General features: G+C 47.8%; 1 protein-coding gene across 3 annotated transcripts in view; it reads left to right on the top strand.

The window, feature by feature from the left end:
- The window catches only part of LOC135896445 (tissue alpha-L-fucosidase-like), a 93783-nt gene that overhangs the window by 70340 nt on the left and 8824 nt on the right, over positions 1–14619 (top strand). For all 3 annotated transcript variants that reach the window (XM_065424824.1, XM_065424831.1, XM_065424841.1), the window contains exons 3-6: positions 457–581; positions 9022–9128; positions 10635–10907; positions 12508–12728. In XM_065424824.1, coding sequence (XP_065280896.1) covers positions 457–581; positions 9022–9128; positions 10635–10907; positions 12508–12728 — 726 coding nt within the window. The remainder of the gene's footprint in view (positions 1–456; positions 582–9021; positions 9129–10634; positions 10908–12507; positions 12729–14619) is intronic.

Here is a 14619-nt window from a genome sequence, read left to right as displayed (position 1 = left end):
TGGAGCGTACGTTTGTTTGTTTATTTCCTCACAATAACCAGGCAACAGATGGCCGCAAGCTAGTCCGAAACACAATTCGCAAAGGTTCAAGTTCGTTCATATGAAATCTGCGTCACTAGCCGGCATTGTTGCACAGGGCCGTTCGCGCAACCGGATGTTACGACACTGGGTACGAAACAAAGGAGAGTCTCGCCTTGACATTGGCGCCCGTTGTTCTGCTCGAATGATTTTGCATTTACGACGAGACCTCGAGGCAAGGTCAGTTTTGAGCTGTAAACAACGAGTATTATTACTATCCTTGTCCTTCTGCCTCGCTCTTCTTTTGCCGCCATGTGAAAATACAATCACCCTGCGGTTCCAAATAACGTCACATTGAACCAGCGGTTAGGTAAAGAAAAAAATACAAGCGCTGCTTTCGAAGATGCCGACCTTTTACACATCGTTCCCGACCTGCAGGTACCACTGGCCGGGCATCTTTCGCATCTGTTTGTCAAAGGCGTCGCGGCTTTGGCTTGGCTTGGTCGCCGCTCAAGTCCTCGTCGTGCTGTACATCGTGCTGGGACTCAGGGCCGCCGTCAGAGGTATACACAACGCTGTGCGCATGATACCTGCTCTAATTGCTACGTAGCTGTTACCTTTCCTCATGTGTGACTTCGCAGTCTTTAGACACCGCAGTTTCGCCGCGATGCAAGCTGAGCGGCTTCCGCGTTAAGGCTTAAAACCCACGAGCGCGATTTTGTGCGCGACAGCGACGGATCGGGCCGTCGCTTGAACAGTTCGCTCGGTCTTGTCGCGCGGTCGCTCGGTTCTGCGAATCTAGAATTCGTCGCTCGTCGCCCGGGAGTGCTATGAGCGACTAGCCAATAGCGCGAAACCGGAACTGGATGTACGTCACTCAAGTACTACCGATTGTGGCACGGTACGAGCAAACGATTGAATTTTTATAGTGCAAGAATAAGAACCTGTATACTGGAAGACCTTCAGAAATATTTAGTGCTGCTTTTTTACAGTAAAACACGTCAACTGAAGTTATTAAGCATGGGTCACGCTAGTTTCGGTGCCTATATCGCTGCCCTCATACCGGCAACACTGGGAAGACGTCGCTCGAAGCCATCGCTCGCGTGGGGTACGAGTTGTAGGCATCGACCAAACGCGACAGCCATCTCCATCGCGTCGCGATGCCCCCTCCCCCCCCTCCCCCCCCTCCCCCCTCCCCCACAGCGGCGTCCCTCATAGCCTGTGTGTTTCTTCTGGATGTCATTTCATCAATCAACCAAAAAAAATAAAAGAAGAAGCCGTTAATTCTCAGCAGCCGCGTTGATACAGAACGGCTGTGGACGAAACAATCGCATTGCGGCTTCTTCGGTTTGGCAGTCGCGAGATCCCCCACGCACGGCCTAAAGGCTACCCGAAAGAGATACCAAAACAAAGTGGGGTCCTGTGTAGAAAAACGTCAAGCTGGTAAAGTTGAAATGCCGGTGCACGAAGTTGAGTACCGATAGTCGAGAGTCGTGGATAAAGGAGACACTGGCGCATGCAAAATGTCTGTTCCACCCCTCCTACCCCCTTCCAGTCAAAGGTGCTTGCAGAGGCCAGTTTAATAAAAATAAAATTCTGTGGTTTTACGTGCCAGAAGCGCCATCGAATGACGAGGCGCGCCGCAGGCGTGTTCTTTTTTTTTTTTTCTAAGCGAAGCTTTCTTCGTCTTTTCCTTCGACTTTCCCACCGTTGCTGCTGCTGCTGTGGCTGCTGCTGTCTGGCACACCGCGTCGAGAGTGGGGGTGGTTCAGAGCATGTGTGCACACGACATGGGCGAGTCAGCAAGAAAAGGCGACGGGAAAAACTCAACTCGTTTGGACCCCACCGCGTCGAATGTGCGCAATGCCCTTCGGAGCTCCTTGGGCGTCGCCACAATACCCTCTTGACAGCTATAATTATCCGTGACGCTCCTCAGAAGCATTGCAGAAACTGCAGCAGTTACCTTTCTACTAACGTCTCAGTCCAGAGGGGACGTAGATAGAACTGGAGGGATGAGGGAGAAGAAGAGGCAGTTCCCATACAATGGGAAGGGGGAGGGGGGGTGCGGGGTGACGTGAGATAGCAAGGAAGCCCTACTACTATTCACAAGTTCGGTGGAATGTCACGCGCTCCTGCGGCCATCGGCGAGATTTTTTTTTTTTTTCAAAAAGTATTGGAGTTCCCGCAGGCAGCGCGACGGTAGCGCATTTGCTTGCTTTCTTCGTGGCGGCTTTATTTGTTTTTTACGCATCGTTTGTGCAAGATCGTATATGCTGTGTGCCGCAATGCCCAACAGAGCTGTGGCAAGTGAAGTGAGCCTCCACTCGTCCCCACAGAGATGCGACAAAGAAGGAAGATTGGGTTGTCAAGTTGCGAATTGCCAAGCCAGTCACAGCACCGATGAAAATGCAGTGGGCATTTCGTCGGCAGTGACTTCTTCTGAAGCCACGTAGTTAAGAAAACGAAGTTCTTTGCTTATGCACATTATTTTATTTGTTTTTCAACGGAGAATCGATGCTTTTGAAAAATAGAGCTTGCAACAGTGTATTACAGCAGCCCGAATAACGACGTGGCTTTGATCCCAAGTATACGTAGTACGTGGACGAGCGTCGGAAGCATTTTCTCAGGTTTCGCCTGCATCAACTCGTAGTGTGCGGTTGCCGCGGGGTCTCGCTGCTTTCGCATGCTTTCGTTCTCGCTGGGCCCCGTGCTCCGCCGCGCGGCCAAGCTCGAGCTGCGCACTTGTGGCCAGCGCAACGAGCGCGCACGAGCATTTAAGGTAAAAACTGACATCTTTGTAGCGATTTGTGGCAGCTCTAGAGAAATGCTACACTAGATCGGAGGGCGCGTAGTAAGTATATGACCGTGTTTCGCCGGCAGCAGCCCGCAGCGTGGTCGCCGTTGTCTGTTCCCGCCAGAAACGCATGTATTTACGTTCTGGGCTGCACCCCGTACGTCAACGCGCGACCAAGCTTTGCAGCTGCAATGGCGCTGAAAACATGATCGGTACAACATAAAACACGCACATTGAATTCGCGACGTGAGCGCGAAAAGCTTGTCGTGACTCCTCCTCACTGGAACGATAACACAACTGCACCAGCGAAAAATAAAACAACCGGCATGGCTTTCTTTACATCTGCATGCGTTAAAGTCAATTAGACGCCTGAAAAATCGCAGTTGTGATAACCTTAGTGATATCCTTCCTCTAATTATCGAATATAAATATCTGCTCATAACAACTCAGTACGTGAAAGGAGCTCGAGAACATCACAGAGCAGTAAAATTGTCCTTTGTCCTTTGTCGCGAAACGGCAGTGCGTGACAGGTAGGATTTTCGGGCCGTCGTGATTAGCACGAAGAAAAAGGCGAAAGACAAGCTAACGTACCTTGACAGAACCTTCCCGGTCACAAATAAATTCCAGCCCGTGCGGCTTCTGCGGGACATGGGACGTCTGCAGACAAAGCCCTTGCACAGCGAAAGACGATCCGCTGCAGGCCTTCACGCCGCAATAAATAATGCGCTTGACGTTCCCGACTTCTTCCCTTCCAATGAGGCATCGTATCCGCCTTTCTGAGGCGTCTTTGTTGCGCATGATGTCACTTAGCGACAGTGATTGTGAAAAAGGCAGAGCCATCTTGAAGCGCTAAGCCAAATATGAGCTGAGGTGAAGGACGCACATGTGCTCAGGGGTTCTTATACTCTCTGTAGGCGCCGGTAATTATCGTCTTTCAAAGCATCCAGTACGGAAGGCTTCTCTTACATCGATTCCCAAGGTGCATATTGAGTCCCTTACGCGCCACCTATAGGCGACGGAACTTGCGAATACGATAGCGGTTGCAGGGAAACTGGATAAGTTTAAGTTCCAGGTACAGTGCAGTGAGATCCTGCTATTTCTCAAAAATAAGCACCATACACATATGTCAAGCGGGCAAATTACTAAGGGTGCGCAGAAGCAGTGCCGCATATATTAAAGCGCACGGCACGGTCCAGGCGACACTATGGAAGCGGTCGGCCGTCAAATCAACACTTCAGTTCCCGCCGTGATAGCGTTGCGGCTATGGTATTGCTAGAGGTCGCGGATTTAATCCCAATAACAGCAGCCGCATTTCGACGGGGGCGAAATAGAAAACGCACATGCACTTATTTTGGGACACGTTATAGAACATCACGGTGTCAAAATTAATCCACAGTCCACTATTACGGCGTGCCTCATAATCCAATTGTGGTTTTGGCTCGTACAGCCCTATAAGCCAATTCAAGTTAAATAGTTTTGCCACAATTCGATGTGCCATGTGAGGAAATAACAGCGCTCAACCCTCTCAGAGGTTATAAAAATGGCGCACAACAACGACTCAAGCAAACACCTCTCCCTTTCTGTTTTGTGTACTACGCAGACACACAGCAGTGGTGCATGCAAGGTAACGTTTGACATCAACTCAAACACTCTCGCGTTGGACTAAACGTTGAAGAAAGTAAGCTTTAGCCGTCAACGTCACCGGCAATTAACGTCATTCAAAGCATCCAGTACGGAAGGCTTCTCTTACATCGATTCCCAAAAGTGCATGGAATCTGCATCATTTTCTTTCCTCCTTTTCTTAATTTTTTTCTTCATTTCGCGCCCATCAAAATTGGGACGCCTTGGCCAGGATTTAATCCCGCGACGTCGTGCTTAGAAGCGCAACACCAAAGTAACCACGGCGTACGCGCGTTTGAGAAACGTCATGCAGAGAGCCTCCAGAGCCTTGTGCGACGAAGCCTTTGTAAAGAAAGATAGGTGAACACACGTTTATATGTCTTCTTGTTGCCCTCGCCGCACAATATAAACATCCATGTCAAACCGTCGTCCGGGTAGACGATATGTGCATTTGTTCGGGACGTTTACACCTTAAAAGTCAAGTTTTGCATCCCCGTTAACCTTAACATAACTGCGCAGTGTCAGTCAAGAGCTGTACTATTAGTGAAAGTCTGTCGAGAACCGCATGCGATCGCTCCTACACATACGGGGCGCACTGTAATCTATGGCGCTGCAATGCCTTGCAACGGGTGCATAGACTCACCCCAAATAGACGAGAACGCAGCGAATATGAAAATTATTAAAACTGATGCATTTCTGGTATTTCGAAACTCGAGAATCCTCTGCAACGCGTGAAAGGTTCCAACTTCTCAACGCGCAGTGAAACGTGTCGGAGCAAAACAATACACGACGGGCGCTCTCCGTCTATACACTGCACGTGACCGACTGCGCAGCGAGAGATTCCGCAGAGCTCCGAGATACGTTACAGTTTCACCGTGTCCAACTAACGTATCTTTGAGTCTTCTTTCACATCGCAAGGACGTCGAATCAACGAGCTCAATATGTGTGGAGTATTCGACTTGACTACAAGAATACAGATTTTGCAGCAAAGTGCATTGCTGTTTCACTTAATGTGCCACTGAATTGCAAAAAAAAAAATCCCATGCGAAAACCTTTATAAGTGAAAAAGCAATAAATTTGCACAGCATATTTAGAGTCCGTATACTTCTCGAAACTGGCACTATTTGTACAATTTCTTGGCAAAACATCTTGAGAACTATAGCTGCCTTTAAGTCTGGAATTGCAACATGCCGCCCTGAGGCCACTGACTTAAACGTTAATTAGCAAAAGATTGCTACTTAATAGTTGTATCAGCGATTATCGTGCAAACGTCCATATCCGCAATCGTCTTGAAGCTTGATCAGAAAACGCTATCTTAAATTAAATCCTTTACGTTTATTGTTCTGATCCAGTCGGTGCAGATACCATGCAGCACATAAAAAGCGAGCGCACACAAAACACCAGCACCGAGGACGGCGTGTTCCCCACCAAATTAATGTGCTGATGCTCGACGTGATATTTGCCCACCGCTTTGGCATCATTCGATTCGAGTTGCCCCCCCCCCCCTTTTTTTTTTTCAAGTCTCGGATGCCATTCGAACTGCGTGCACTTCCTCAACCAATATCGGGAAGAGTTACTGATGCCCCTTCGTAATTCGTTCCACGAGTTCGGGATGGCGGCGTCCGACGTTGCCATTCGTCTCACATAACGCATTGGAACGAATTGACAGCAGTTCTTGCACTCCTGAGGGTAAGTGTAGTGCAGGCGTCGCTCGTAAGAGGGCGCCGCGGGCTCTTCCTGCACGAGCACGGAACCTGGCACTGGAACGACGTCACATCGTTTGGAAAGAGTAAAGTGTATCGAACCGACGTCTTAATTTAGCTCTGTCGGTCCACTACCTGTTGCAAGTTCTTGATGTGGCGGTCGTCTGTATACAGGCCTGCCGCCGTCGATATTGAAGGGACTATCTTTAGCCGAAGTTTTAAAATATACTGATCCACAGTAGAAGGGTGCTACCAAATTTATATTGGGGCTATTGTATGGAGCAAGTTATGCGTTTTTTTTTTCTTGTATTCTATTTAGCTGTATAATTGGCCAATATGAATTACCATACACCTGAAGTATTCACTTCAGGGCAGAACTTCGAATGAGAAAGCTTGTGCCGCGTTCTTTCTAGCTTCCTGCTTGTTCCGCAATTATTTTCATTCCGCGTCCTAAAGAAGAAAAAAAAAGAGAAGGGAGAGAGCTCGAGAAACAACAAAACAAAAATTCACGCAGAAACTATTGTGGGAGCTATCTAAAACGTGCGTAAGCATCTGCTACTAATCGCCTGCTTTTCTTCGTCGTATGCTGCTGTGTTTGGTATGAATGGCGAGAAACAGCTGTACATGGAAACGGAGAAACACGTTTGCAAAGCTGTGATGTTAATTAGACCAGCATTAGACGACGAAGGAAGTAGTAGCAATGGTTCACGCACAATACAGACATACCCGAGAGGATTCACGCGCTACTGGATAACGGTTTGTTTTAAGCAAATACACACAGCATTTTATTACGCCTTGTATGTACACTGTCTCGTTCTGTTGTTGTTCAGTTGTTCTTCTTACGTTCCTTCTTCATCTTCAATCGCCTTGCGGTTGGATGCCGCTGCTGCTTCGAGAAAGATGAGCCCTGGCCGTTGCGTGCTTTATGTGCCACGTGACGTAATTGAACGGTGTGATATCTGGGAGACCTCGTACATAGTACGTAGACGTGGTCGGCTGACCGGAATCACGCCATCTGCGCCGCCGCGTTTCTGCGTTTGCGCAACGCGATATAGACAAGTGGTTTCGCGACGCTTTGCGAGAACGGATGTGTCGTGCAGTGGCTGGCATACCAGTGTTTGAATCAAGGAGTCGCATGTTCGAAATTCATTGTCGCTAGTAGAGTTTTACGACCATGCGATTTCTTTCCGTTTCGGTAATTTATTTTTATTAATGCAACTTTCTTTCATTTTTTTTTTATGCGGTGAGAGCGTCACGCGTCAGCGACAGTTTTCCTCAGTATGGTATGGTATGATGAACTTTATTTAATGTCCTGAAGATCAACCCTTAGGTCGACGCAGGCGGCTCCCACGTCGGGACAGTAAAGTTTAACCTTACCACCGTATCATGGGCCTTCTGGACGGCCTGTACTTGATCGAAAGGAACTCCACTGTGTAGGACTTGCCGCCACCAGTCTTTCTCCTTGTCACAATCTGTGAAAGTCACAGGACACTGCCAAAGCATGTGATCCAGAGTAATGATGCCATTACACTTCTCGCAATTGATTGGTATCTCTCTTTCAGGATATATCTTGTTAATAAAGTTTGGACTTGGATAAGTTCTTGTTTGCAACAATCTCAGAGTCACCGCTTGAGCTCTATTGAACTTAGAGTGTGGCACTGGGAATTCCCTTCTGTTCATGTAGTAATGCCTCGTGATTTCATTATATGTGAGTCGACACAGAAATACTTACACATTAAAGAAAGGGGGAAAAAAGCACGTGACATGCCCGCTTGCTGGTGCACCACGATTGCAGTGCTCTCGGACGTCCCGTGTATGAACTGCACATTTAGCCTGAGGTGCTGTCTGGACTGCTTACCGCTGTCCCAAAGCACCGCGAGGGAAGCACGTGTCACTGGCGTAAATTGCAGTGCCAAATCGCTGCCCTCTCACTTAAACGTCAGCATAAGTTGCCTGCGCTTTTCCTTTATACTCGACCCGCCTGAGGGCACTGCAATCGCGGCGCCAAAACATGCGTCTCAGATTTTTTTTTTTAATTCTTTCTTTTCACAGGCTCCTTTTCGGTCGCACAAAAAGAGAAAAATGATTACCTATCAAATAGGGAGTTCAAAACTGCCGAATTAGACGTTTCCCAGAAAGTTCTACAACTTTCGTGATGGAAGCTTTTCCTGAAGTTAACGCTTGCGAAATCGGTTAATTCTCACTAACTATGTAATTAAGCAGAATTGAAAAAGAAAACGTTTGAGTTGCTCAATACAATGGCCAACAACATGCATCTCGTCGCGTTTCTTATAACGTACTTAAGCATATATTTAAGCCTTTGCGAAAGTAAGATGGCACAGTGTCCCATCTGAACTCACAGCAGAACGGCATAAATACATTGTGTCCCAAGGACACAATGTATTTATGGCATTCTGCTGCGGGTTCATTTCCCGATCACGGAGGCCGCATTCCTGTAGGAGTGAAATGCAAAAAAAAGAACGAAAACTCGCGCACCATGCTCTGCGAGCTCGTTAATGAACCTCATGAGGTGAAAAATAATCCAAAGACGCCCCCGTCATTCCTGCAGCGTTGCTCATACAACTCGCTATGTAGTTTGGAGCTGTTTAAACCCCATAATTTACAGCATTTAAGTCGTCTATAGACACCTCTCTGTCAGTAGTGCTATATCACGTTGTCGGAAGTGCCCTACTCGAGAGACGAAGTCTCGCAGCGTAAAATTGAAGATACGCAGTCCTGCGCTACATAGACAGGCAAAGAATGAAAGAATTATTCACTCACTCGTTTTCTTTGTTTCTCCTTCCGCGGAAATCACCTTACCGCCGAGATGGATGGCCGGAGAAGTTGGCGAACTAGCCATGTTCAACGACCTTTTCACTCGCGCAGCTCAGAATCCCGTGGGGTCGCTGCCCCAAGCGCCGGTCTCGGGGTATACGGCCGACTGGCAATCTCTGGATTCACGCCCGCTGCCCGCCTGGTATGACGACGCTAAGGTGGGTTTCGCATTCTCAATAAGGGCATAACAGCGGGGCTAGCGCTCCGCATAAAAATTTTACGTGTCGGTGAAATTGTCCGAAAGAACTACGGGGGTTGCTTGGGCTAGTTGGTAATTCATGACAAAAAATGGAGTCCAGCGCGAAGGACATGGACTGCGAGAGACACGACATGCACTGCACTGTGTATGTCGTCTCTCGCAGTCCTTGCCCTTCGCGCTGGACGTCTTTTGTTGTTGTTGTTGTTGTTGTTGTTGTTGTTGTTGTTGTTGTTGTTGTTGTTGTTGTTGTTGTTGTTGTTGTTGTTGTTGTTGTTGTTGTTGTTGTTGCTGTTGTTGTTGTTTGAAAGAGCTCTAGAACGCGAGAAAAAGATCATACGGGCACACTGACGTTTTTTGAGGCAAAGCAGACGTCTCTCCTTAAATAAATTTCAATTCAAACGATTGTTCGTGCTGGCTAACGAAATGTTAGCCGATAGGGCATTGCATTGTCTCATTGGCGTGAGTCTTTCAAGTGAAAGGCGCGTACTATAGACTCGTCCGTAGGTAATTTGACGCTGAAGCACACGACGCCGTCAAATGTAATCGAAAAGGTATGCAGCCCGGTACAACTATTTTCTGTGGTATTGCAGTGGCTGTAGCGTTCTGCTACTGCGCCAGAGGTTGCAGGTTCGATTGCCGTCCGAAGTGGTCGCACTTTTCGAGGGGGCGAAATTAAAAAAAAAAGAGGAAAGAAAAGCGCTCGTGCATTAAGATTTGGGCTATACAATAACTCTATTGACGGCACACATAAATACAAAAAAAATTGTTTTCTATGTAAATGTGGAAAACACATCGAGAATAAGCGTACTCAACGAAAAGAAAGATATGTATATTTTACGCAAACTTTTTTGATCGATAGTGGGGAAACCCTCAGGCAGAAAACTGCAAGTGGGCTTCAACTCAAGCCACATAAGGCTTCGTTTGGAATTTGTACAGACAGCTCTGGTCATATGTCAACCATCGGTGCGGATTTCCTTTGCTTTACACCACGTGCGAGTTACCACTGCAGCCGGATATCTCGCATCGGTCAGTCACTTCTGAGCGTGATTTCAAAAGAAGGCGAGTTGCGTGTCAAACTTCTTTCTCGTCGTATACTCCTGCTCTAAACCAACGAATGACGTTTGCAGCCTATCATTCAGTGTCGGCTATGCACATGTAGCCAAAACTTTCGCACTCTATACCGAAACTTAGCAAGAAACAAAGAAATCTGGTGTATTGCCTGCAGGCAACACTCGTTAATAAATGTTTTGAGGACCCAAGGTGGTCAAAATAATCTGGAGCCTTCCATTACGGTCTCTCTGATAACCCTATAGAGTTTCTTTCGCACGTTAAGCTCCATGCCACTAAGATAATGAATAGTCCCTGGGAAAGTTCTGTACGTCTGTGCCAGAACTGAGTGTGATCGCACCGTAGAACGAAATACCGGAGAACGAACGAGTCAGAGCCCCGTGTCTCCTATCCCCAGGTGGGCGTGTTCGTGCACTGGGGCGTCTACTCTGTGCCCGCCTTTTATTCGGAGTGGTTCTGGTGGCACTGGCAAATGAACCGCACCGACGCCGTCGTGGACTTCATGGCCCGGAACTACCGGCCCGACTTCACGTACCCGGAGTTCGCGCCCAGCTTTAGGGCGGAGTTCTTTGACCCTTACTACTGGGCGCATCTGTTTAAGAAGGCGGGCGCACGCTACGTGGTGCTGACCAGCAAGCATCACGAGGGCTACGCGCTGTGGCCCTCTAATGTATGTCCTATCGTCATTCATTCATTCATTCATTCATTCATTCATTCATTCATTCATTCATTCATTCATTCATTCATTTATTCATTCATTCATTCATTCATTCATTCATATTTCCTTTTTTCTGTCTTTCTTTTCCTTTCTTTCTTTCGTTAATTGATCTTTCGGTCTTTCTTTTTGGCATTTTGCTCTTTTCACTCACCCTTGTTTTTTCCTTCCATCTTTCACTCATGCATTCACTATCTATTTTCTTTCTTCTTATCTCACTTTTTCCAACATTCCTCCTTCCGGAGGATTCGCCTTTCCGCTCAAAAGGACTTGGACGCGGTGAAGAAGCGTGTGTGATTAACTACAGACTAAGCTTTTCAAGGGACGCATAAACGTGTAACCTCACTGGCACTTAAGTGAACAGGAAAAGGAGCTCTCCACGATGGACCTCGTGTTTCACGTTCGCTAAAGCTAATGCTAAATTGAAGCTGCGATAGTTGGGGCAAACAGCTTTCATTTATTAGAAAATGATAGCAATATACTGAGTTTGCTGCATCGCTTCTTTCTCTCTTCCCATTTTTATTCACTCGTTCAGTCATTCATCCAAATAATATACATGATTTTTTAAAATATTATCATGCGACCCAGCAGTCACTTTATGAATCACTCGACAGATCAGCCATTTATAAAAAAGGCTCTTCGTAAAATGAGCCACTTACTTGAATTACCTAAGCATAGTGCCATGGGTTCCTTGATGAAGTCGTGTTATTCCCTCGGCCGTCGCCGTTTTGCACCTAAGCTAATACGCTGTCACAGTGCCATATCATGAGTTTGCTTATTCTACCTCTCAGTTGGGCCGTTAAGCTTACTGTTGAAGTACACGTCATGTGTTTGAAGTAACCATTTGTCCACCGATTACAACCTTTAAATGAAGCCGCTTACATGAAGTTTCGAAACAACGCGTTCTATTCATGAATCAAGTAGTGCATGGAGGAAGTAACGATCAATCCGAACACATGTGAATGGTTGCAGTTTGCTTTCTTGTCTTTTTTTCTCTTTTCCCTTTTAGTGTTGTTCTTCACGCGTGTGCCACCGACAAGCAACAGTAAATTGCAATGGTTCCGTTGCAAAGCGGAAGCGGAAGAAAGAATAGACGGACAAATAGAGCGCCGCTTACCCTTAGCTCCACAACCATCGACAGCTATGCACCAACAGGTTAACATGGCACTTTGCTAAGCCAGCCAGCCAGATATCTTCTCATTCATTGCGGATCAAAAATTGTGCTGGGAACGTCCATGGGCGTGGCCCATCCTTATTCGACAACACAGAACACCTTGCCTTACCCTCGTATCCTTTACACCAAGACGAGGCCAGATACGCCGCAAATATGCACGATGTGCGAGCGATCCGCAAAAGATACACGCCTCTAAATCAAATTGTCAAGCAGCGTGTGAAGGCGTTTTCCTACTATTTAACAAGTCTAACACTACAGCCATGCTGCAGTGCTCGAGTTCGCGAGTGAGGTTTAGCAGGCAGTTGGTACGAGGTTGCTGTTGGTACGGTCGTGCGTCAACCTGTCAAATCGCACTGCACTCTCCCGCATACTCGATCGAAGGTCTCGTGGAACTGGAACGCCAGAGATGTGGGTCCCCGGCGAGACCTGGTGGGAGACCTGGCCCGAGCCGTACGCGAAGCGGGCGGCATGCACTTCGGCCTCTACTACTCTCTCTACGAGTGGTTCAATCCGCTCTACCAGCGAGACAAGGCCGCCGGCTGGACGAGCGACGACTACGTCAGGGCCAAGGTCACGCCCGAACTCAGGGACATCGTGGAGACGTGAGTTGGACGGGGTGGTATAGACGGAGAGGGAGGCGTTCCAGCTGACTGAACTGACGCTATGTTCGTGCTGATTGTAAAAGGAAGCACTTAATTTGTATGCAAATATAGAATGCGCACCAGTCGTACGAGATCCAACGCTTGCAACCTACGAGCGTCCGCAAAATAGACCGTGCTATACACTTCCAAGAATCTGAAGCTGCAATCAACGCAAAGGTTATCATCCGCTAAAATTGAGTCCTCGAGCTAAATCACGCATAGTGGCATGCTATACTTAGAGAGGGCGGTATTCTGAACACGTGGCCAATTCAACGCTCTCTAAATCCGCCATATATATATCTTAGCCAAAAGACAGATTGTTGAGTTTAACGTCCTGAAGCTGCACAGTGCATTGTGAGGGGCGCCGTAATAGAGATGTCTAGATGGATTTGCACCTCCTGAGGCTCTTTGACGAGCCGCCTACCAAATCGCGGTACGCGAGCGTTTTTGGCATTCGGCCCCTACGGGAATGTGGCCGCCGCGGTCGCCCGCGCAACCTCGTGCTCAGGCGCAACGCCATAGGCACATGGGCCATGTCGGCGGGTGCTGAGCCAATACCAAGAATTTGGTGACACCCCATAAGAACAATCAGAGACGCAACACTGTTGATTCCGATATACGGCAAGTTAGCCCGGAGTTAGCCAGAAAATTCCAATTACAAAGTTGTAGAACTCTTTACAAAACGTCCGATTAGACAGTTTCTATCTTTCTATCTCTTAAGTATTAGTGTTATTCAGCTTACGGCGCATGCACTACATGTAATGGCTATGGTGTTAGGCTGCTGAGCACGAGGTCGCGGGATCGAATCCCGGACACGGCGGCCGTATTTCGATGGAGGCGAAATGCGAAAACACCCGTGGTACGTACTCAGATTTAGGTGCACGTTGAAGAATCCCCGGTGGTCGAAATTTCCGGAGTCCTCCACTACAGCGTGCCTCATAATCAGAAAGTGTTTTTGGCACGTAACACCCCATATTTTTTTTCTCCTTACCCAAACAGAGATGTACCTGAAAAATACGGGGCTTAGATGCTCCCCGAGCAAGTCTGGGCTCCTCCTCTACAGGCCAGTCAGGAGAGGTCCCAAATCTAGAGGCTGGAAACCGTTGTCTGAAATAAACATCAAACTCCACACTAAAAGCGGCTGTAACAACCCCAGAGTAGACACCATTCGGGTCCTTGGCATGTTCATCGAATCCAATGGCAGTAATAATACGACGCTCAACAAGCTCACAGCCAAGACTGAGAACACGATGAGACTCATCAACAGAGTCTCGAATAGGCGTGGAGGCTTAAAGGAAGACAACCTCCTCCGGTTGTTCCACGCCTTCCTCATGAGTCAGGGGCGTAGCCAGGGGGGGGGCTTATGGGGCTTCAGCCCCCCCCGAAATTTCTTCGTGCTGTCCATGCACCTCCGACCAAAGCGACCCCCGGCGCCGGAAATCACTCAGGGTTTTGTCTAGAATGTCTTTTTGACGCTCGAAAAGACATTTAACCGCGAAGATTGCGAACTCGGGCTGGATTTCGTGGCAACGCCCATACACCGGCAGTCACATAACGCCAAGCAGTCCCATCCGAGCACAATGTTTCAAGGGCGCTTTGATGGTGAGTGGGCTCGCCGCGGCATCTCACTGAGGCCACCGAATCTATGGAGCGCATGGATATCAATTGCGAAACTTTATGGGTATAAATCTCATAAGCTCTTGATGTGAAACGTGCATTGACATTTCCAAAGTTGTGCTTTAAATTTTCAATTGCGGAACTTTGTGGGTTTAATGTTGTTATAAACATTTGACGCCAAAGGTCCATTGACTTTTCTAAAGTCTTACATCGGAACATACAACGAGACAAGCCA

Source organism: Dermacentor albipictus, chromosome 1 (assembly GCF_038994185.2).
Source record: "Dermacentor albipictus isolate Rhodes 1998 colony chromosome 1, USDA_Dalb.pri_finalv2, whole genome shotgun sequence".
NCBI lineage: Eukaryota > Metazoa > Arthropoda > Arachnida > Ixodida > Ixodidae > Dermacentor > Dermacentor albipictus.
Note: the sequence above shows the minus strand (reverse complement) of the source record. Positions and strands in the feature narration are given on the sequence as shown.